At 59.7% G+C, this 22,084-nt stretch overlaps 2 protein-coding genes across 2 annotated transcripts; one reads left to right on the forward strand and one right to left on the reverse strand.

Annotated features, from left to right (window-relative positions):
• The first annotated feature begins 102 nt into the window (after positions 1–102).
• ROBO3 (roundabout guidance receptor 3) lies at positions 103–13,419 on the forward strand. Its single transcript, XM_036397567.1, is given in 27 exon segments — positions 103–628; positions 3,828–4,154; positions 4,860–5,017; positions 5,599–5,719; positions 5,794–5,932; positions 6,572–6,699; positions 6,780–6,904; positions 7,342–7,513; positions 7,604–7,815; positions 8,068–8,149; positions 8,233–8,369; positions 8,372–8,400; positions 8,487–8,653; positions 8,883–9,007; positions 9,088–9,307; positions 9,388–9,500; positions 9,641–9,812; positions 9,936–10,121; positions 10,200–10,326; positions 10,405–10,508; positions 10,586–10,795; positions 10,885–11,041; positions 11,110–11,277; positions 12,613–12,719; positions 12,802–12,879; positions 12,953–13,057; positions 13,136–13,419. Coding segments are annotated over 27 exon segments (4,029 nt in total). The 5' UTR covers positions 103–477; the 3' UTR covers positions 13,345–13,419.
• ROBO4 (roundabout guidance receptor 4) lies at positions 13,383–22,011 on the reverse strand. The gene is given in 21 exon segments (XM_036397566.2): positions 13,383–14,623; positions 14,625–14,736; positions 14,824–14,961; positions 15,669–15,997; positions 16,077–16,196; positions 16,287–16,409; positions 16,497–16,646; positions 16,737–17,231; positions 17,316–17,607; positions 17,689–17,865; positions 18,290–18,420; positions 18,503–18,653; positions 18,733–18,904; positions 19,443–19,564; positions 19,652–19,871; positions 19,959–20,071; positions 20,799–20,926; positions 21,001–21,139; positions 21,217–21,495; positions 21,585–21,629; positions 21,745–22,011. Coding segments are annotated over 21 exon segments (3,693 nt in total). The 5' UTR covers positions 21,971–22,011; the 3' UTR covers positions 13,383–14,592.
• Positions 22,012–22,084: the final 73 nt, after the last annotated feature.

The following is a 22,084-nucleotide window of genomic DNA, read 5'->3' on the forward strand; positions in this document are numbered from 1 at the left end:
AGTCGGGCTGTGCTGAGCCGAGTCGAGCCGGGCTGAGCCGGACTGGGCTGAACCGGGCCGGACTGGGCTGAACTGGGCGAGACTGGGCTGAACTGAGCTGAGCCCAGCCGAGCAGAGACGAACTGAGCTGAGCCGGACCGGGCTGAACTGAGCCGGACGGGGCTGAACTGAGCCGAGCCCAGCCGAGCAGAGCCGAGGTGAACTAAGCCAGATCGGGCTGAGCCGGACTGGGCTGAGCCGGACCGGGCTGAATTGAGCCGGATCGGGCTGAACTGAGCCGGATCGGGCTGAACTGAGCCGAGCCCAGCCGAACTGAGCTGAGCCGGATCGGGCTGAACTGAGCCGGACTGGACTGGACTGAACTGAGCAGAGCCCAGCCGAACTGAGCTGAGCCAGATCGGGCTGAGCTGAGCCGGTCTTTGCCGTGCCGGGTAGTGTCGTGCAGAGCCGAGCCGAGCCGAGCCCAGCCGGGACAGGATGCTGCGGTACCTGCTGAAGACGCTGCTGCAGATGAACCTGTTCGCCGACTCGCTGGGAGCTGAAGGCTCTAACTCCTCTTCCTCGCTGCTGCTCGGCATCAACCGCTCCATCGCCGCGCTCCACCTGCCCGACCTCACCCCCGGTAACGGTACGTGCTCCCCGGTCCTTCTGCTCCCCCGTCCCGGAGTTCCTGCTCCTGCTCCAGCCGGGATGCTGGAAGTACCCACAGACCCCAGCCCCAGCTGGGACCCCACCAGCACCGACACTGGATTCCCAATCCTGTCCCCTTGTCCCCAAAGCGGGACCTGCCCCATGTCACAGCTCCGGAACTGACCCAGCGTCCTCACACCGGCCCCGTGTCCCCATTCTGGGACCAGATCCTTGTCCCCAGCCCAACTCCCGGGAGTGATGTGGTGTCCTTAGATCGTCTACACGACCCCAAACCGAGACCAGCCCGCTCTCCCCGAGTCAGGACTGTCCTGGTGTTCCCAACCAGTCCTGTCTTCCCAAATCCTGAACTGCAATCAGCTCCCTGTTCCCAAACTGTCCCGTGTTCCTCGTCAACTGCCAGACCGCGAGCTGGGACAGACACCAAATGTCCCCGTGTCCCCAGACCCCAAACCAGGGGCAACCCAGTGTCCTCAAACAGCCTTCATGTCCCCACATCCATCCCCAGTCCCCAAACCAGGACCAGCCCCGTGTCTCAAAACTGTCCCAGTGTGCCCAAACCAACTCCCAGACAAAACTAGGAGAGACTCCATGTCTCCCAACCAGTCCCGTGTCCCCAAGCCAATCCCCAGACTACCAACTGGAACTGGCTCCATGTTCCCAAACTATCTCTGCATTCCTAAACCATCCCAGTGTCCTCCGACCAGCTCAGTGTGCCCTAATCCTCCACATCCCCAAACCAGCCCCATGACCCCAAAGAGCAGAATGGGGGTGAAGGAGGGGTGAGGGAGAAGGTGTCTGACTGAATTTTGACGCAGTTTTGAGCTTCTCCCCTCTTTTTTAGTCTGTGCCCCTCCAGCTGGCCCTGGGTGGCTGGGGAGGGGGCGGGGGTGTTCCCAAACCTCCTGGGAGCCCCTGCCCCTACACAGCCTGCCGGGCGCAGGAAGGGGCCTGCCCTGACCCCCTGCTTGTCCCAATTAGTCACCGGGCCCAGCTGCGGCCCCCTCAGTCCCTGCTGTGCCCCCCGGGGTACCCAGTGCCCTGCAGCATCGCTTCTGTCCCCATGGCAGCCACATCCCATCCCCATGGCAACCCCCCGGGCACCCCAAACTGCAGCCCCTCATGCATCCTGCCCCAGGCTGGGGGGGAGCAGGGGAGGGCGTGTGAGAGTGGAGATGAGTGTGGGGTGTGTGCATGTGTGCATTTATGGGCAGTGTGCATGTGTGTGCATGTATGTGCATGTCTGTACAGTGTGCATATGTGCATGTGTGTGTGCAGTGTGCATGTGCCTGCATGTGTGCATTTATGAGCTGTGTGCATGCATGTACAGTGTGCATGTGTACATTCATGTGCATGGCTATGCATTGTGCAGGTGCTTGCATGTCTATACAGCGTGCAGGTGTGTGCATGTGTGCATTTATGTGCTGTGTGCATGCATGTGCAGTGTACATGTGTGTGTGCATTTTTGTGCAGTGTGCGTGTCTGTACAGTGTGCATGTGTGTGCATATGTGTGCAGTGTGCATGTGTGTCCATGTCTGTACAGCATGCATGTGTGTGCATATGTGTGCAGTGTGCATGTGTGTGCATGCAGCAATGCAGGTAAGCGTAGGTTCATGGCCCCACCTGAGCATGCGTGGATGTGCATGGATGTGCATGGATGTGCATGCCCCTGTGTGTGCCCCTGTGCATGTGCATCTGTGTGTGCAGCCTGTGTGTGCATGCACACCCCTTTGTGAATGTGCATTTGTGTGTGTGCACCTCTGCATGCCTGAACACACACACGTGTGTGTGTGTGTGTGTGTAAGGACAACCCCCCGAATACATGCATGTGTGCAGATGTGTGTGTGTGCATGTACACCCTGCATGAATGCACACACACATACATGCATCTGTGCATGTCAGGGGCATGCACACCCCTGCCTGAATGCACACACACACATGCATGCATCTGTGCATGTCAGGGGCATGCACACCCCTGCCTGAATGCACAGGTGTGCATGTTATGTGTGTACAAGCACATGTGTGTGGTTGCATCTCTGGGTGTGTGTGCATACCCCTGCATGACAGCCCGTGCATGTACATGCACCTACATGTGCAATGCACGTGTGCACACATGTATCTGTGTGCAGTGCACGTGTGCACACATGCACATGTGTGTAATGCTCATGTGCCCCTATATCTGTGTGCACAGATACCCGTGAGTCCCTCTGTGTGTGTGTGCACCCCTGCATGGCTGCCCTCGTGTGCATGCATGCACCTGTGTGTAAACACTTGCAGTGCACGGCTGCACATGTGTCTGTGCAGACCCACAGCTGTGTCACACGTGTGGCTGGGCATGCAGGGGTGAGTGCCTGTGCCACTGGGCCAGCAGTGACACTTGGGGACCAAACTGCCAAGACACCCCAGGCGGTGTTGGGGACACACACGGTTCAGCCCAGCTGGCCCCAGCATTAATGAGCATTAATTATGCTGACATTAATGACCATCTATTAATTCCTGTGCCCTAGCAGGGTTGTTTTTTTTTTTTTTTTCTGGAACAGCCCTATAACTCCAATATTGGGCTTTTTAAAACTTAAAATTAAGCATTTTCTGCAGCCCAGAATGACCAGCTCTGGTACAGAAAGTCAGCACTTGCAGCTGATGGAAAAATCCCTTTTTGGGGAGAATTTAGCCCCAACCCTGTTTCTTCAGGGTGGAAACTGGGTGGAAAATGCAAAGCTGCTTTGTCCCACTGGCCTTGCCTGACACCTTCCTGATCCATCTTAAGCTCCACCAAGGGAAATTTAGGTTGGATGTTAGGAAGAAGTTTTTTACAGAAAGGGTGATAAAGTTCTGGAATGGCTGCCCAGGGAGGTGGTGGAGTCCCCATCCCTGGGTGTGTTTAACAAAGCCTGGATGTGGCACTGGGTGCCAGGGTTTAATTGAGGTGTTGGGTCTGGGTTGGACTCAATGATCTTGAAGGTCTCTTCCAACCTGGTCATTCTGTGATCCTGTGATTCTGTGATTCTCTGGTCCTGCTCCCTCCCACCCTGGGATATGCTGGGCTGGGACCTGGCCACACTTCATCTCTCACCTCCTGCTTTCCAAGCAAAGCAGGGTCTGGGGCCAGGAAAGCACCACACAAGCCAAGGATGCTCAGCCCCCAAGCCCATCCCTACCCCTCCTGGTTGCCCTGCAGGATCCCACGCCCAGCTGGAGGACACGGCTCCCCGCATCGTGGAGCACCCCACGGATGTCCTGGTCTCCAAGGGGGACCCGGCCACGCTGAGCTGCAAGGCCGAGGGGCGCCCGGCCCCGGAGGTGGAGTGGTACAAGGACGGGGAGCGGGTGGAGACGGACCGGGAGGATCCCCGCTCCCACCGCACCCTCCTCCCGGGCGGGTCCCTCTTCTTCCTCCGGATCCTGCACGGGAGGCGGGGAAAGCCCGACGAGGGCGTTTATGTCTGCGTGGCCAGGAATTACCTGGGGGAGGCCACCAGCCGGAATGCTTCCCTGGAGGTGGCCGGTGAGTCCTGGGCGAGGATTTGAGGGAGGGAAATTTGGGGTTCTGGTATCGCCCCTTAGCCCAGCCTGCTCCAGTGGCTGTGGCTTTCACATTCCCACTGTTGCCAAGTGAAGAGGGGAAGATAAATAAAAATAAGAGGAAAATAATTGAAAATAAATAAAGTGAAAGTAAATGAAAATAAATTCAAAGAAGCGAGAAATATTGGAAATAAAAGCTACTAAGTGAAAACAAATGAAATATTGGAAATAAATGCTACTAAGTGAAAACAAATGCAAAAAGAAAACAAGTGAAAATTAATGAAACTAAAAGGAAGTGAAAATGAATATAAATAACAGAAAATAAATTAAAACATGGAAAAAAGAGAAAGAAAGTGGAAATAATGGAAAGGAAGTGAAAATAAATGAAAAAATAAGTGCAAATTAGCGAAGAGAAATAATGAAAAAAGTGAAAATAATTGGAAATAAATGAAAATTACTGCAAAGGAGTGAAAATAAATGAAAACATGGTAAAAGAAATTAAGAGAGGTGAATATAATTGAAAATACATGAAAATAAATGAGAACAAATGAAAACATTTGAAAGCATTTGAAAATCAAGTAAAATCAATGAAGATAAATGAAAATCTGTTAAAGCCAATTCAGAGCCCTGGTGCTGTCCCCAGCCCGGGGGCGCAGGGCTGGCAGCTGAGGCCGCGGTGTCCCCGCAGTGCTGCGGGACGATTTCCGACAGCCCCCAGGGGACGTGGTGGTGGCGGCGGGAGAACCGGCCGTGCTGGAGTGTGTCCCGCCCCGCGGGCACCCCGAGCCCAGCGTCTCCTGGAAGAAAAACGGAGTCCGGGTCAGCGACAAGGACGAGCGCCTGACGGTGAGGGGGGGCAGAGCTGATGTGGGGGGGTGGGGAACGTTACAGGGGCACAGGGTGTGCCGGGGATGTGGGGTGACATGGATGGGGAGCAGTGAGGATGAGGGATGCAGTGAGGACCTGGAATGTGGGATGCAGCAGAGAGTTGTGTGATGGGATGGATATGGGATGAGATGGGGATGTAGGACAGGATATGGGATGCCTCAGAGATTTGGGATGCAATGGAAACATGGGGTGTGACGACAGTGTGGGTGCAAATGTGAGATGCAGTGAGGATACAGGATGTGATTGGGGTGCAGCATGCAGTCAGGATGAGAGATGCAATGAGGATTTGGGATGTGGTGGGGATATGGGATGCAAAGGAGATGCAGGATACAACAGGGATGCAAAATTTGGTAGGCATGGGAGATGTGTGTGTGTATGCAGTGAGGATGTGGGATGTCTTGGAGATATGGGATGCAGTGGGGATGTGGGATGTGATGAGGATGTGGGATACAGTGTGGACGTGGGATACAGTGTGGATGTGGCACGTGATGGGGATGTGGGATGTGGTGGGGACGTGGGATGAGCTGTTCCTCCTGCAGATCCGTGGTGGGAAGCTGATGGTGGCCAGCACTCACAAGAGCGATGCTGGTGTCTATGTCTGCGTGGCCACCAATGTGGTGGGGGAGAGGGACAGCGAGCCGGCCGAGCTGGTTGTCTTCGGTGCGTGGGGATTTCATGTTTGGGGTGTCAGGGAGGTGGGTGCTACCCTGCTGGGACTGACAGCCACCCCACAGAGCGCCCAGCATTTGGCAAGAGGCCCCAGAACCAGGTGGTGCTGGTGGAGGGGACGGCGGAGTTTGCCTGCGAGGTGATGGGGGATCCGCAGCCGGCGGCGCGCTGGCGCAAGGAGGAGGGTGAAATGCCACTGGGAAGGTGAGTAGGGGGCGAGAGGGGTGGCTCAGGGACACCAAGGCCAGACAGGGCTCTGTGGTGCAGCTGGGCAGCTCAGTGCGTGCCAGCCTGGTGTGCTTGGAGCACCTGGCATCCTCATGGCATCAAGTAATTGCATCCCATGATCCTGGTGCACCCTCCATCCTCAGCACATCCTGTGTTCCCTATTGCATTCCACATTCCCATTGTGTGACGTCTCCATCACATTCCACATCCCCCTTTGCCTCTCAAATCCTCATTGCATCCCACATCTTTGCATCCCACACTCTTACCCCGTCCCAAATCCCAATCACATCCAATATCCTCACCGCAACCCACATCCCTATTTCATCCCACATCCCCATTGCATCCCACATCCCCATCACATTCCACATCCCCATTGCATCCCCATTGCATCCCACATCCCCATCACATCCCACATCCCCATTGCATCCCACATCCCCATCACATTCCACATCTCCACCACATTTCACATCCCCATCACATTTCCCATTTTTCTGCATCCCAGATTTCCCCTCTACCCATCACATCATCCTCACTACATCCCCACCCCATGGCACCTTACGCCCTCCTGGTGCCCCAGCACGCTGCTGGTGCCACAGCCTCGTGGGGTTCCCCCAGGTGGGAGGTGCTGCCAGACAACACCCTGCGGATCAGCGGGCTGCAGGTGGAGGATGAGGGCACCTACACCTGTGTGGCTGACAACAGCGTGGGCAGGTCGGAGGCATCGGGCACCCTCACTGTGCACGGTAAGGGGGGCCCTGGGGAGCACCCTTGGGTGCTGGTGGAGTGCCCAGACAAGCCCTTGTCTCTCCCTGCGTTGCTGCAGTGCCCCCCCAGCTTGTCACCGGGCCCCATGACCAAGCTGTCACCCCTGGCCAGAGCGTGACTTTCCAGTGCCAGAGCAAGGGCAACCCACCACCTGCTGTCTTCTGGCAGAAGGAGGGGAGCCAGGTCTGTCACCTTCCCTCATCCTTGACCCCATACCCAACCATAGCCCCATCCTCATCCCAATCCCATCACCATTTCCATTCCATCGTAATCCCCATCCCAATTCCTACACCATCCCCATCTCATCTCCATCCCAATCTCATCCCATCTCTACCTCACACCACTACCAATCCTCATCCCTACCTGTGCTCATCACCATCCCATCACAGTCCCTATTACATTCCTGTCCCCATTCCAGTCCCATTACAGTCCCCATCATACTTCATCCTATCCCATCCCATCCCATCCCATCCCATCCCATCCCATCCCATCCCATCCCATCCCATCCCATCCCATCCCATCCCATCCCTGTCCCCAGTCTCATTCCCACCCCTAACCCTGTCCTCATCTCATCCCCTGCTTCTCACCCCTCATCTCCTGCTAATCTCACTCCCTCTCAGGCCCTGCTGTTCCCGGGCCAGCCCCCAGTCCCTTCTGGCCGTGTCTGGGTGAGCCCCAGTGGTGCTTTGACCATCATCAGCGTCCAGCCCAGCGATGCCGGCCACTACCTGTGCCAGGCTATCAGCGTGGCCGGCAGTGTCCTGGCCAGGGCAGGCCTGGAGGTGACAGGGGGTAAGTCCAGTGCCAGTGCAGAGCTGGCACATCCAGTGTATGAGTGACACCCACCCCACCACTCAGCAATTCCCAATTTTCTCCCTGCAGCACCCACTGAACTCCACCCACCGGTGCTCAGCCTGCGTCCCACTAACCGGACAGTGCTGCCCGTGGGGGCCACAGTGCGGCTGCCTTGTGGGACGGGGGCCCATGACCCTGCAGGCAGCGTGGGGTGGCTGAAGGATGGCAGTGCCCTGGTAGGTGTCCAGCACCGTGCCAGCCTGCTGGAGAACGGCACCCTGCAGATCAGCGGCCTCCGGGTGAGCCGGCCCCGGCAGGGGCACCTGAGGGGGTACTGCAGAGAGGGAGGGGGCAGTGCCTGCCAGGGGTGGAGCACAGGGACATGGATGATCACCATGGTGGGTGCAAACAGTGCTGGGGCTCAGGCTGGTGGGTGCAAAGTGTGGTGGGTGCTCAGGGTGATGGGTACAAAGCATGGTGGGTGCTCAAGGTGGTGGGTGCCGAGGTGATGGGTGCTCAGGGTGATGGGGCAGGAGCTCTTCCCCCTGCAGGTGAGAGACTCCGGGCTCTACAAGTGCGTGACCACCAGCCCAGCGGGTGAGACAAGCTGGGGCATCTCCTTGGAGGTACAAGGTGGGTCATGGAGATCTCACCGCAGCGGGGACACCGTGGCACTGGGAACAAAGCCACCCAGACCTCCATGCATCTCCCTGCAGGTGAAGAATCCAACCTCTCCCTGCCTTCCCCTGCACCCGATCTCCTCCCTGGGCCACCCTCCACCCCTGTGGTCACCAACGTTACCAAGAGCAGTGTCACCCTGAGCTGGAAAGGGAACGAGGACAGTGGTGCCACGATGTCACCTCTTACGTAGTGGAGGCTTTCAGGTATCACACAAGCCTCTTGTCTGGCTGCAGGGATGATGTGGTGGCCTGATACCACCCTGTCACGAGTCACCCCTGTCCCCTGGCAGCCAGGCAGTGGGTGGCCCGTGGCAGACAGTGGCAGCTGATGTGGAGAGTGAGACCCACACAGTGACCGGCCTTGTCCCTGACACTGTCTACCTGTTCTTGGTGCGGGCGGCCAACGCCTACGGGCTCAGTGACCCCAGTGGCATCTCAGAGCCTGTGCGCACCCAAGGTGAGACCCAGCAGTGACATCAGTGGAGGTGTCCACAAACCCCCCACCCTTGGGTCCATCTCCACTTGGTGACACCAGTGGAGGTGCCCGTGCACCCAAAATCTTTGGGTCCATCCTTGCCCAGTGATGCCAATGGAGTTTCCCATGGGTATGTGCTGTCACCATGGCTCCTTCGCTTGGTGACACCAGTGGGGATATGCATGGAACCTCCACCCTCTCATGTTTCCAGCAGACACCAACCCCATGCAGCAAGGGCTGGATCCTGAGCAGGTGCAGCAGGAGCTGGCACAAGTGGCTGTGCACCTGAAGGAACCTCTGGTGCTGCCATTGGGCACCGTCCACCTCTCCTGGACCGTGAGTGCTGAGCCTCCCTACCAGAACAGAGCTCCCAGTGTCGATCATGCCCCCATCCCACCCTTCCCTCGGGTCCTCAGGTGGAGCACCAGGCACCCTTCCTTCAGGGCTACCGGGTGCTGTACCGGCAGCGCGGCGGGCGCTGGGAGGAGGCACGGACGGCGTGGGCTCCAGGGGAGCGGGGGGCCCTCCTCACCGAGCTGCGCCGGGGCCAGGACTACGAGGTCAAGGTGCGACCCTACTACCATCACCTCCATGGTCCCGACAGTGCTGTGCGGGCTCTGCGCACCCCTGAAGCGGGTGAGTGCGGGGATGGAGGGGATGGTGTGGGTCCCTGGGGACAACCTGGAGGTGATACCCCATGTGTCCTCCACCGGCAGCCCCCAGTGCCCCACCACGAGCTGTCAGCGTGGCTGGGAATGGTACCAGTGTCCGCATCTCATGGCAGCCACCACCTCTGGCAGAGCAGAATGGGGTCATCCGCGACTACCGGGTAGGCGTGGACAGCAGCAGGGGTGTGACTGCTCCACTCTGTCCTCTCATGACACCGTGAGCTCCACTCAGTCCTTTCATGACACCATATCATGCCGTCCTTATGGGTGTTCCCCATGTTTTCCTCCTGGTCCCCACCAGATTTGGTGTTTGGGCAATGAGAGCCGCTTCCACATCAACCAGAGCGTGGAGGGGACTGTGCTGGCGACAGTGTTGCAGGGACTTGTCCCTGGGGTCCCTTACCGTGCTGAGGTTGCTGCTGCCACCAGTGCTGGTGTGGGTGCCCGCAGTGCCCCTGTCCCCATCCACATCGGTGAGTCCCTCATTGTCACAACTGTCCCCCATGGATGGGGCATGATGGGGTCACCCACTGGGGTGCTGGGGATGGCTCCTTGGCACCCTGCCGGTGTGTCCCTCTTTCCCATGTCACTTGCAGCCCCCCTGGTGGAGCGAGATGCGGGGCCAGCAGCTGGGAGCAGCTTGACTGAGCATTTAGCAGAGGTAGTCAGGCAGCCAGCCTTCATTGCCGGCGTTGGTGGCGCTTGCTGGGTCGTCCTCGCCGCCTTTGCTGCTTGGCTCTACAGCCGCCGCCGGAGGAAGAAGGAGCTCAGCCACTTCACTGGTACAGGGGGTGCTACCCCTGGGACCCCTCACCCTTCACCCCTCACCCATCAGCCACCCACTGTCCCTCTCTTTACAGCATCCTTTGCCTACACACCCACCGGTAAGCCCATGAGTGCTGCGGGGTCCCAGTACGGCCTCTCGCTGCCCTCACCCCCATCTCTTTCCACAGTCGCCTTCCCAGCTCCAGTGCACAGCAACCCCAGGTAACCCCCCAGCCCCCCTGCCCTCCCCAGGAGCCCCAGGGCTGACCACCAGCATTCCTTCACCCCATCCCCCTGCAGGGCAGCTGCCGGCAGTGGTTACCCATGGCTGGTGGATGCGTGGCGTGGTGGCAGCACAGCCAGTTCTGCCGGGTGTTTGGGGTCCACTGAGAGATACTACAATGGTGAGGGGTCAACATGGGGCTGGGTGGCTCTTGAGTGGCTCATGATCAGCCCTGATGATGCTGGTCACCCTCTGCAGATGCTGGCATCACCCGTTACATCGCCCAGACCGAGCAGTTTGGAGCGGGGGCTGCCGAGGGGCCAGTTTACAGCACCATCGAGGTTGACAGTGAGGAGCTCTGCACATTTCCCCATCCCTTCTCACAGTATGGGACCTCCTACCCTGGGGGGGGTTCCCAGCCAATGGATGCTGCAGCCTCCCAGGTGCCCCGTGGCCGGGCTGAGCACGGTAGGGTGGTCGGACGGGTGGGGGCACACGGGGGTGCTCGTGGTGCGGTGCCCTCCCCACAGCCCCCCCAGCATCCCTCCTTGGCACAGGGACCAGAGCAAAGCTGGGGCAAGCAGTGAAACCGCCGGCGGTGAGCTGGACAGAGCTGCTGCCCCCGCCACCCTCAGCCAGTGAGCTCAGCCAGTGTGCCCAGGAGGAGGAGAAGGAGGAGGAAGAGGAGGATGAAGAGGAAGAGGCAGCCCGAGGGTGAGTGTGGGGGCTCGGGGGCTGGGCATGGTGCCCCCAGCAGCTACCCTGTGATCTCCACCCTGCAGGTTGGGGATGGAGGTGTGGTACCCTGGTGAGGACATCCCCTGTGCCACTGCTGCATCCTCACCCACCACCTCCTCCGGCTGCCGCTCCACCGCCACGCTGACACCCTCACCTCGCACCACGGAGGACATCCCCCGCCTCCGCGACTTCGATAGCTCCCTCCTGCCCCGGTAGGAGATGGGCCTCGCTTGGTGTGGCCGTGTCATTGGGGTCTGGATGTCCCACTGGGATCCAGATGTCCCTTTGAGATCCAGATGTCCCACCATGGCCTGGGTGTTCCATCGCGACCCAGCCATGTTGTCACTACCCAGCCCTGCCATGCCATCATGGTCCAGCTGTGTCATTAGGGTCCAGGTGTCTCATTGGGGTCCAGATGTTCTGTTGGGGTCAAGATGCCTCACCATGATCCAGATGTTCCATCACAACCCAGCCATTTTGTCACCATTTGGCTCTGCCATGCTGCCATAGTCCAGCCATGCTACTGAGGTCCAGATTTGTCATCTGAGGTCCAGGTGTTCCACCGAGCTCTGGATGTTGTGCCCAGTCATGTTTACATGATCCAGTTCCACTGTTCCACCACAGTCTGGCCTTGCCACTGGACTCTGGATCAGGCTCTGGATGTCCCACCATGGCCTGGGTGTCCCATCACAATCCAGCCACTCTATCATGATCTGGTCCTGCTGTGCCACCATGGTCTGGCCATGCCATTGGGGTTTGGATGCCCCAATGGAGTCTGAATGTCCTACCATGGTCCAGGTGTCTCTTTGTGATCCATCCATGGTGCCACCATCCAGCCCCTGCTCTCCAGCTGTGCTATGGCCATGTTGTCATCACACATCTGTGGTGTTGTGGGTGACTGGGGCATTGCAATACAGCTGCACCATCACGAGACAGGTGGGCCATCATCACCCAGCTGTGCTGCTGTGACCCAGCTCTGCCATGGTCCATCTGTGCCACCACAATGCTGGCAAGGCACTGTACTCCAGCTGTGCAGCTGCAGTCAAGCTCCAGGTTGCACTGTGGTATAACCCAGCTGGGCAGCTGCAACCAAGCTGCATGGTTGCAATTCAGTTGTGCTACTATCTAGGTGTGTCATGATGTAGCTGTGCAGCTGCAATCTGCCAGTGTGCTTGCAATCAAGATGTGTGGTGATCCAGCTGTGCCACTGCAGTCCAGCTGTGTGGCTGTAATCCAGCTCTGCTCCAGCTGTGCCACTGCAGGCCAGCCCTGCTATCACAGCCTTGCCAGGCTGTGGTCCTCCACCCCAGCTGTGCCACTGCACTCATCCAGCTCCCCTTTGCCACCCCAGCTGTGATCCAGCTGTGGCAATTCTACCCAGCTGTGATGCTTCACCCACCTACACCACTGCCATCCAGCTGTGGCAGTGCCACACGGCTTCTTCTGGCTCTGGCACAGCTCTAGAGGGCTTGTGCCAGTACTGTGGTGGCCACTGAGCCCCCATGCCACTCCCCCCGCGCTGGCTTCACTCCACCCCTCTTTGCCAGGAGACCCCCGCACGGTGTGGGCACCCCCCCACAGGCACGCAGCCCCTCGGTGACCCCGGATGCCAGCGAGGGCCGCCCACCCCGAGCCCTGTGCCCTCCCGGCACAGGTGAGCCCCCAGGGCCCGTTTGGGTGGGTGGGGGCCCCACTGGCCGCGGAGGGGGCTGACGCTGCCATCCCCACCTCCCCAGGGAAAACCCGCGCGGTGATCTCCAAAAGTCGCCTGAAGCCCAAAAGCAGCCGCTACCGCCGGGAAAAGCAGACGGGAGGTGAGTGGGAGGGAAGAACGGGGAATTCAGGAGGCTCGGGGGAGCTGAGCCCTGTCCTCCCTCTCTGCCGCAGAGCTGCCGCCGCCGCCGCTGCCGCCGCCCGGCGAGACCCCCGGGCCCTGTGCGGGGCCGGAGCCGAGCGGGGCTGAGCGCAGGGTCCCGCAGCGCCCGGCCCGCGGTAAGGCAGCGCCACCGACCGCGCCTCCAGAGGGCTGGGGTGGCACTGCCGAGCCCCAACGCTGTCCCTCCCCTGCAGACGAGGTCACCCCCTACAGCAAAGCCTCGTGCCTGCCCCGCGGGCAGGTGTCCGGCAGCTGCTCCACCACCGGCAGCGTCTCGTCCCGCGGCTCCGGCAGCTCCCGCGGGCACGGCTCGGGGCGCAGCCGGACCCCGGGGGACCGCGGCGACGGCACCGGGCACGGCCGCCGCCCCGGGGCACCGTTCCCGCCGCAGGAGAAGCGATAAAAGGGAGGGCGAGTCGGTGACAGAGTCGGGGACACGGGGATGGGACACAGGGGACACGGAGGGATGTTCTTTAATTTCTGAGTGGCTCCGCGGAAATGGGGTTGCACAGAAGTCGTGGCCAGCGGGCGTCACAGTGAGGGGGGACAAGGATTCTTGGGGTGGGGCAAGGAATTCACAAGGAATAAGGACCCTGGGGAGGGATAAGGATGCTCAGGAGGGACCAGGAAGATGCTCAAGGAAGGACATGAACCCTGGGGACAGAAACAGTTGGGACAGATGAGCAGAAAAGGGATGAGGGCAGTGGGGAGGGATGAGGAAAATGCTTTAAGTGGGGCAGGGATCCTGGAGACAAGGACAGCTGGGAAGAACAAGGATGCTGGGAAAGGACAAGGACCTCTGAGAGGAATAAGGTGATTGAAAGGGAAAGGGACAGTCGGTGGGGGACAAGATTACATGGGGGGGACAAGGACACAGCAGATGGATGAGGGTGCTGGTGAGGGACAAGGAAGGCTGGCAGACAAGGATGCCTGGAGAGAAGAGGACATGGAGGAAGGACAAGGATTTCTAGGGGATTGAGGATTGCTGGGGGGAAGAGGAAAAACAAGATTGCTTGGGAGGGACAAGGACAGTAGTAAGGCTGTAGGGGGATGAGGACAGTGGGGACACTTGGCATGAGGGACAAAACAACTGATGAAGGATGAGGACACCCAGGAAGGCTGAGACACCTGGGAATCATGAGGATGATTAGGAGGGATGGGGACATTTAGAGGGATCACAGGGCCACTCAGGTGGCTTGGGAAGGAGGAGAACTTTTGGGAGAGAAAGGTGGGACAAGGATGCTGAGGAAGGACATGAATTATCAGAGATCACAAGGACAGTTGGAAGGAATGGGAATAGTCAGTAGGAATGGGGATGGTCAAGGGGGCCAACAACCCTAGGAAAAGACAAGGACACGGGGTGGACAACAGTGCTTGGGCTGGAGAAGGATGGTTAGGGGGATGAGGATGCTGGTGAAGGAGCAGGACATTGAGGAAGGACAAGGGCACTTAGAGGGATGCAGACTCTTGGGGAAGATGAGGATGCTGGGGAGAAATGAGGAATTTGGGAAGGGGTGGGGATGCTGTGGAAGAAGGAGGACACTTGGGAAGGACAAGAATGATGAATAAGGAGGGACACCTACCCACCTAGGTGCCACCCATCCTTTGTGGGTGGCTTTTCCTAGTAAAGAGCCCCTGTTTGGGGAACTGCCTAATAAAGCTGGATTTTAGCTGAACCAAGGGGTCTGGCCTTGCTGTGTCCTGTGCCCTGGGGACTGCCATGCTCCTGTCCCTCCTGTCTGCAGCTCACCACCTTCCCTGGCCCAGGGGCTGCCAATCCCTGACCCTTGGCCACCTGGAAAGCAAAGGAAACATTTTCCAGCACCCTGTAACACCTCACCACCCCCAGTGCCCACCCCCCTGGCATGGGGGCACTGCGCACCATTCTGTGAGCTGCTGTTCATGGCTGCCTCTGTCCTGGCTCTCTGTGGGACCTCCAGCACTTTCCACCAGTCCCAGGTGGCAGAGTGGGCTCCAGGGGGGAAGACCTGCTCCAAGGGCGATGGTGGTGGTGAGGGACCTGCAGGGAAGAAGGCAAGAGATGGTGGCTTCACCACGGTGTCCCAATGGAACCATCTTCCTTGAGGGTGGGGGTTTCAGTCATTGGTTTCTCTGGATCTGGGTTGAAGGCACTCGGGACTGTAGTTCATGTTCAGACTCAGGTGTTCATTATTTCTTATCAGTAAAGCAGTCTCACTACTGTGAGTTCTGCAGCTTTTCATTAGAAGGCACAAAATGGCCAACAATCTCTTGGTACAAGGTCTTTTAAGACTAAACTATCCAATTAAGAACTGACACCTGGATTATTTTCCCTTTTAACCCAATAACTGATCCCACAGAGCTGCAATGTGGACTTTTCTGCCCAATTACAAAATGCCACCAAAACCTAAAAAGAAGAAGGAAGAAGTATGAAGAAGAACCCCAGGATGACACCCTGTGCCCTCCATCTTGCTTCCATCCACAACACACTAAAAATCCCAAAACCTCAATTTCTCACTAAGTGATACACCTACACTACTCTCTGTAATCTATTTCACACTTTTGTGGATTCCAGTCTGTCTTGAAGTCTGGGAAACTTTCTCCATGATGAGGGTCAAAGTCAGTGCTGCCCTGGGGGTCAGGGCACCCCAGAGCAGACAGAGAAATATTCCCGGTGCCCTGGGTTTCCACACTTGAGAAGGTGACAGTGCTCAGGGTCAGAGAGGGGGTCCAGGGACCTTCACTCACCCCCGTAGGCCCCGTCAGTGTCCTCAAGGCTGTAGCAGAGGCCATCGACAGCCACGGCCAGTGCCCGGGCAAAGCTGGCGTCCAGGAGGAAGGAGCCGTCGCAGGAGCTCACCAGGCTGCAGCGGGTGCTGGCAAAGTTGTCCTCTGAGACAGACCCCCAGCCGTTCAGCAGCGACCCTCCTGGCGTTGCTGTGTGCTCTTCCTCCTCCTCCTCTTCCTCCTCCTCTTCCTCCTCCTCCTCCTCACCTAGCTCAGAGGCTGGTGGCCCATAGATGTAGCCGTAGGTGTGCGGCGGTGAGAAGGACCGTGGTGTGGGGGGTGCTGGGGGTCTGTGGGGAACACAGCGGGGGTACTGCTGGCACCAGGGGATGCAGCAATCATGGGAGTGTCCCGGGGGATGGGGAATACCTGCAGCAGGTGGTGTCCTGGTCCATCTCCAGGACCTCAGCCACCTGCTGTTGTGTGAGGACCCCGTCGCTGAATGCTGGCGAGAGGCGCCCGGTGGCCAGGGACATGTCCTTGGTGTACCTGGTAGCCAGGAACATGTCCCTTGAGTGCCTGGCCTCCAGTGACATGTTCCATGTGTGGCTGGTGGCTGGGGACATGTCCTTGGGATACCTGGTGTCCAAGAACACGTCCTTCCGGTGACCAGTGACTGGAGACACCTCCTCAGGATGCCTGGTGGCTGGAGATGTGTCCCTGGGGTGCCTCAAGGCTGGTGACATGCTTTCGGGGTACCTGCTGCACAGCGACATGTCCCTTGTGTGCATGGTCACCAGTGATGGGTCCCTGGGGTTCCTGGTGGCCTGAGGTATGTCCTCAGAGTACCTGGTGTCCAAGAACTTGTCCCTGTGGTGCTCGGGGACTGGTGACATCTCCTCAGGGTGCCTGCTGAGTGGGGATGTGTCCCTGGGGTGCCCCGTGGCTGGCAATCTGTCGTTGGGATGCCTCAAGGCTGGTGACATGTTTTCAGGGGACCTGCTGCACAGGGACATGTCCCTTGTGTGCATGGTCACCAGAGATGGCTCCCTGCGGTACTTGTTGGCTGGGGACATGTCCTTGGCATACCTGGAGGTCAGGAACTTGTCCCTGCAGTGCCTCGTGCCTGGTGACATCTCCTTGGGGAGCCTCGTGCCTGGGGATGTGTCCTTTGGGTGCCTGCTGGCTGGGGACACGTCCTTGGGGTGCCTGGTGGACAGTGAGATGTCCCTCTGGCACTTGGCTACTGGTAATGGGTCTCTGGGGCACCTGGTGACCAGGGAGGTGTCCTCAGGCTGCCTGGCGGCCAAGACTGTGTCCCTCTGGTGCTTGGTTGCTGGTGATGGATCCTTGTGGTGCCTGGTGGCTGGTGACATGTTCCTGGGGGTCCTGCTGTCCAGGAACATGTCCTTGGGGTGGTCAGTGACCAAGGACATGTCCCTGGGGTTCCTGGTGGCCGGTGACACACCCCTGGGGCTCTCTGTGACTGGGGACCTGTCCCTGGGGATCCCAGTGACTGGGGACATGTCCTTGGGATGCCTGGTGACCAGAGATGTGTCCCTGGGGCACACGAAGGTCGGGGACCTGCAGGTGCAAGGGACATGCTGGGTTTTGCAGCAAAGAGTTGGGCAGCAGGGCACTCACCCGGATGGGGACACCCAGACTCACCGTGTCACTGGTGGGTGCCAGGCATGGGGTGGTCTCGGGGGTGTCACTGGTGACGTGGTTACAGCAGAGGCCAGCGAGGTGCTGCCCCGGTGTGGTTTTGGAGAGCTGAAGGCCGGGAGCCGTGGGTGCCTGCTGTCCATGATGGCAGTGGCGGTGTCACCCTCGTGTCCCCTCTGCTGAGCCTGCCTGGCTGCCAGCCCCAAATCTGTGCCCCACTCGCCTCCAGATCCAGGGACAGGGATGTGGCTGGGGCCAGCTACGAGCAGCGGGGTGCTGTGCACTTGGTGCAGCTCTGCGAGGGGAGTGAGGAACACAGAGCCATGGGCCATCACCCTGGTGTCCCCCCTGTCCCCCCATGTCCCCCCACACCCACCTCTCTTGCGAACACGCTCCCAGGGTGCTGGGTTTGGGGTGCTGGGTGAGGAATGCACCCCGGGGTGCCCTCCACCGCAGCACCCCACATCCCCAAGGGGGGGTGGGTGTCCCCCACGGAGGCTGCTGTGGATGGGGGGCGTGGGGGGGCCAAGGCTCGACGGCTCCAAGGAGAGGGCTGGAAGAGTAAGAGAGGTCAGGGCACCCATGAGGCCATGTGTCCCCTGTCCCCTCTGTCCTTGGGTCTGTGTGTCCTTGCTGCCTGCAGACAGACAACGGGGAACACCAATGGGGAACCCCATGGCACTGGGGGTCCCCAGCATAGGGTGGGGCTCTTGGGTCACTTTGCTGGTCCCATGGCACTCTGTGGGGGTCCTAGGCCTGGGCTGGGAGTCCTGTTGCAGCAGGTCAGGGTTCCATGGAAGCAGGTGGGGATCCAATGGCATCACATGGGATGGATGGGGGTCCCATAGTGCTGGTGGGGGTTCCATGGCAGAGAGGGGGGGCTCTGTGCACTAGGTGGGGGTCCCAACCCTAGTGTTCACTGGAGGGGTGGGGGTCCCATGGCAGTGGGTGGGGACACCGGTCCCCATGGGGCTCACTGGAGGGGTGGGGGTCCCTGCCATCACTGCCCAGGAGCCGGCTGCTGAGGCTGCTGCTGCTGCTGAGGTTCCGGGGGGCACAGCTGGGTTTCCAGGGACCACCAAGCCACGGAGAGTCACCAGCCACCAGCCTGCAGGGCAAGAGGTGCTGTCAGTGCATCCATCCCCACCACACCAGGGATCTGCTGTGTCCCCCAGCCCATGGCCTCTCACCTGTGGCGAGCTGCAGCGTCCTGGCTGGCACGGCGCTGGCAGAGGAGGAGGAGGAGGGCGAGTAAGGCCAACCAGAGCATGGAACCAGCGGCTGCGATGACAGCAGGCTGCTGCAGCGCCTGCACCACCCTGCTGCTCCCTGCTGCCAGCCCTACAAGGGTCCCATCAGTGTCACTTCATGTCACCACCTTGACCCCCACCCGCACCCCACCTTGCTGTCCATCTCCTACCCAGGACTCCACAGGTGGCATTGCTGGGGACCCCCAGCCCTGCGCTGTTGAAAGCGGCCACCTGGACACAGAATTCGGCCCCGGGGTGTGGGAGAAGGGTTTCCAGGCGGCGGGTGGCTCCGTCCACTGTCCTGTTGGTGGGATGCTGCCAGCCCTCACCCATTGACCAGACCTGGCAGGCACCAAGAGGGTGTGTCCCTTTAGATGATTAGCCTTGATGGCCCCCCCTGTGGATGGACCCCCTTGGATGGACTCCTTCAGATGAACATCCCTTGACAGACTCCCATTGATGGATCCCCGATGGACAGATTCACTTGGATGGGTGCCCTTAGATAAATCTCCTTGATGGACTCCCCTTGGATGGGCTCCCTTGCATGCCCCTAGGATAGACCTCCTTGTGTGAAAACTTTTTGGATGGACTCCCATTGATTTGATGGACCTCCCCTTTGAAAGGACCCCCTTGGCTGAATCCCCCAGGCTGGACTCCTTTGCATGAACTCCCTTGGATGCCACTAGACAGATGCCCTGGGAGAGACCTCCCCCTTGGTTGGCCTTTTTGGATGAACCCCTCCTGGACAGACTCCTTGGATGGTGCCCCCCTTAGACAGACCCCCACCTTTGACAGGCTCCCTTTTTGGATGGATCCCCTCGGATTGACCCTTCCTGCCCAGAAGACTCCAGCCCTGCCCCCTTGCCCCACTGCCCCAAACCTGGTAGCCCCGGATGACGCCATTGTGTGCTTCAGGAGGAGGTGGCTCCCAGCTCACGACCACGGTGCCGTTCCCTGCCTCAGCCTGGCTGACGGTGACACGCTGGGGCGCTGCACTGGGCACTGCCAGGACAGGGATGCTGAGACCCCTGGGACCCCCAACCAACCTCCCCACCACCACCCAGACATCCCAGGGGACACACGACGCACCTTCCTCGGGTATCCAGAGGTGCCTGCTGTTGCTGTCTGAGCCCTGGGTCCCTCCGGTGTAGGGTCGGACCTTGAACTCGTACTTGTAGCCCCTGCGGAGGGCGGGGATGACGGCGCTGAGCTCCCTGCCTGCATCGTGCTGGACCCAGGAGGTGGCGACCGGGAGCAGGCTGCGGTACAGCACCACGTAGCCCACGGGCACCGGCACCGGCATCAGCATCTGGAGGAGAAGGGAAGGATCCCAAGTTAAGGCGGGACACGGGGATGCACCTGGCCCCCCCTCCCCGGAGAGCGGCATCACACGAACCTGCCAGCGGAGCTGCACAGCAGCAGTGGGCAGGGCAGTGCCGTTGTCCAGGTGCAGCCGCACGGCCAGCAGGTCCCGCGGGGCTGAGTCCTGCTGGCCCGTGGCCAGCCGGTCTGTGAGGCAGAAGAAGGCAAATGGCAGCACCAGGCAGGACCAAGGCACCTGCCCTGACGCCCCCTGAGATACCTGCACATGGAGATCCTGATGTCTACCTGGATGGACTCACTCTAATGAACCCTTTTGGACAGACACCCTTTGATGGGTTTGTCTTGAATGGACCCCTCTTGGAGGAGCCCCCTTTGATGTGTTCCCCCTGGGGACATGGGATAGAATCCCATGATACATCCCTTTGATATGTCCCTCTTAGATGGACCCTTTGGATGGATATTTCTTGTTCTATCCTCCTTTAATGTACTTCCACCTTCCACAGATCCCCTTAAATAGATCCTCTTGGAGGAACCAGGTTGGCTGGATCCCCTTTAAGTGGGTGATCTTGAATGAATCCCCTTGGATGGACTCCCACCTCAATGCATTTCCTTAGCTGGATCCACTTACATGGATGGATCCTGTTGGATGGATGTGTTTAGATGGACATACCTTTGGAAGTTCTCCCTTTGATGGGTCCCCTCAAATGACTCAGCTGGATGGACTTTATTTGATGGATGATGGCTGATGGCTGATGGCTGATGGCTGATGGATGGCCTTGGATGGACCCCCATGGACAGACAGCCCTGGGATGGACCCCACTAGATGGACCCTGTCAGATGGATCCCCTCGCATGAACCCCAAGGTGTCCCTGGGTGCCTGTGGTGGTGGAGGCACGGAGGTGCCAGCACTGACCCTGCACGTGCAGGACGGTGGTGGCGGCGGCGGTGCCCAGCTGGCTCTGCGCTGTGCACACGTACGCGCCGGCGTCGGCGGGCGTCACGGCATAGAGGCGCAGAGTGTGCTCCCGGTCCACCTCGTGCCTGCGGGTCACCAGCTCTCCATCAGCCTCATCCCCATGCCAGGGATGGGACCTCTCCCCCCTGCCACCACCTACCTGCCCCAGGGCAGGTCTCCGTGCTCCTTGTGCCACTGCACCTGCGGCGCTGGGTCACCTCGGGCGCTGCAACCCAGCTCCACGGTGCTGCCAGGCACCGCCATGGCATCGCTTGGGTGCCGCACGATGCTTGGCTTCTCTGCAGGGGGACATCAAGGACATGGCACCATGGCTGGGTGCGAGGTGCCCACCAGCTGTGGGAGACCCTTGGCTTACCCAGCACAGAGACGCGGGCGCCCCGGCTCTCCCTCCTGCCTGCCGCGTTGGCCGCCACACAGATGTAGAGACCGGAGTCGCTCCGTTGTGCCGATGCCACCTGCAACTTCCCCTTGGTGACCGTGTACCTGCCACCTACCAAGTCCAGGGTCACCCCGTCCTTCTTCCAGGTAATGTAGGGCTCGGGGTACCCCAAGGGGGGGACACAATCCAGCTCCAATGCTTGTCCCGCTGTGGTCACCAAATCACCCGGCTGCAGGCGGAAATTGTCCCGCAGCACTGCGGTGGGGAGGGCACATTGTGGGTGGGGGGAACAGGATTTTCTGGTGTCTCCCCACCTGCACTACCCACCCACCAGGTGTCCTTACCAGCTGGAGTTTGGGGTGCCGTGGCCACGCTGGGGAGGCGGCAGCCTGTCGGGTGACAAGGAGGTGGGGGAATGCCAGTAGGTGCCCCAAGAGGGCATGCTCTGAGACCTGGGGTGGGGGCAGGGTTAAGTGGATTTTGGCCCCCGTGGGCTGCACTCACCTCCGCGGTGCAGGGCGGCGAGGCAGAGCCCCAGGCCCAGCGCTGTCTCCCAGCCGCCCGCCATGCCGGCCCTGGGCAGCCTCCCCGTTTCCTCCCGAAATCCCGGTTCCTCCCGCCCGCACCGGGGCTGGATCCGGCTCCGGATGGGGGGGTACAATAGCCGGATGCGGGGGCCGGGAAATGCCGGAGGGGGGAAGGTGGCGGTGAACACAAACATCTCAGCCATCCTGGGGCAGTGGGAGTGCCCGGCCACAGTGGCACCCGGAGACAGCAGAGTGGGGGACACCAGCAGTTAATGAATTTAATTAGTCAGAATAAATTCCCCTTTTCCTTCGCCATG

Source organism: Molothrus ater, chromosome 22, assembly GCF_012460135.2.
Source record: "Molothrus ater isolate BHLD 08-10-18 breed brown headed cowbird chromosome 22, BPBGC_Mater_1.1, whole genome shotgun sequence".
NCBI lineage: Eukaryota > Metazoa > Chordata > Aves > Passeriformes > Icteridae > Molothrus > Molothrus ater.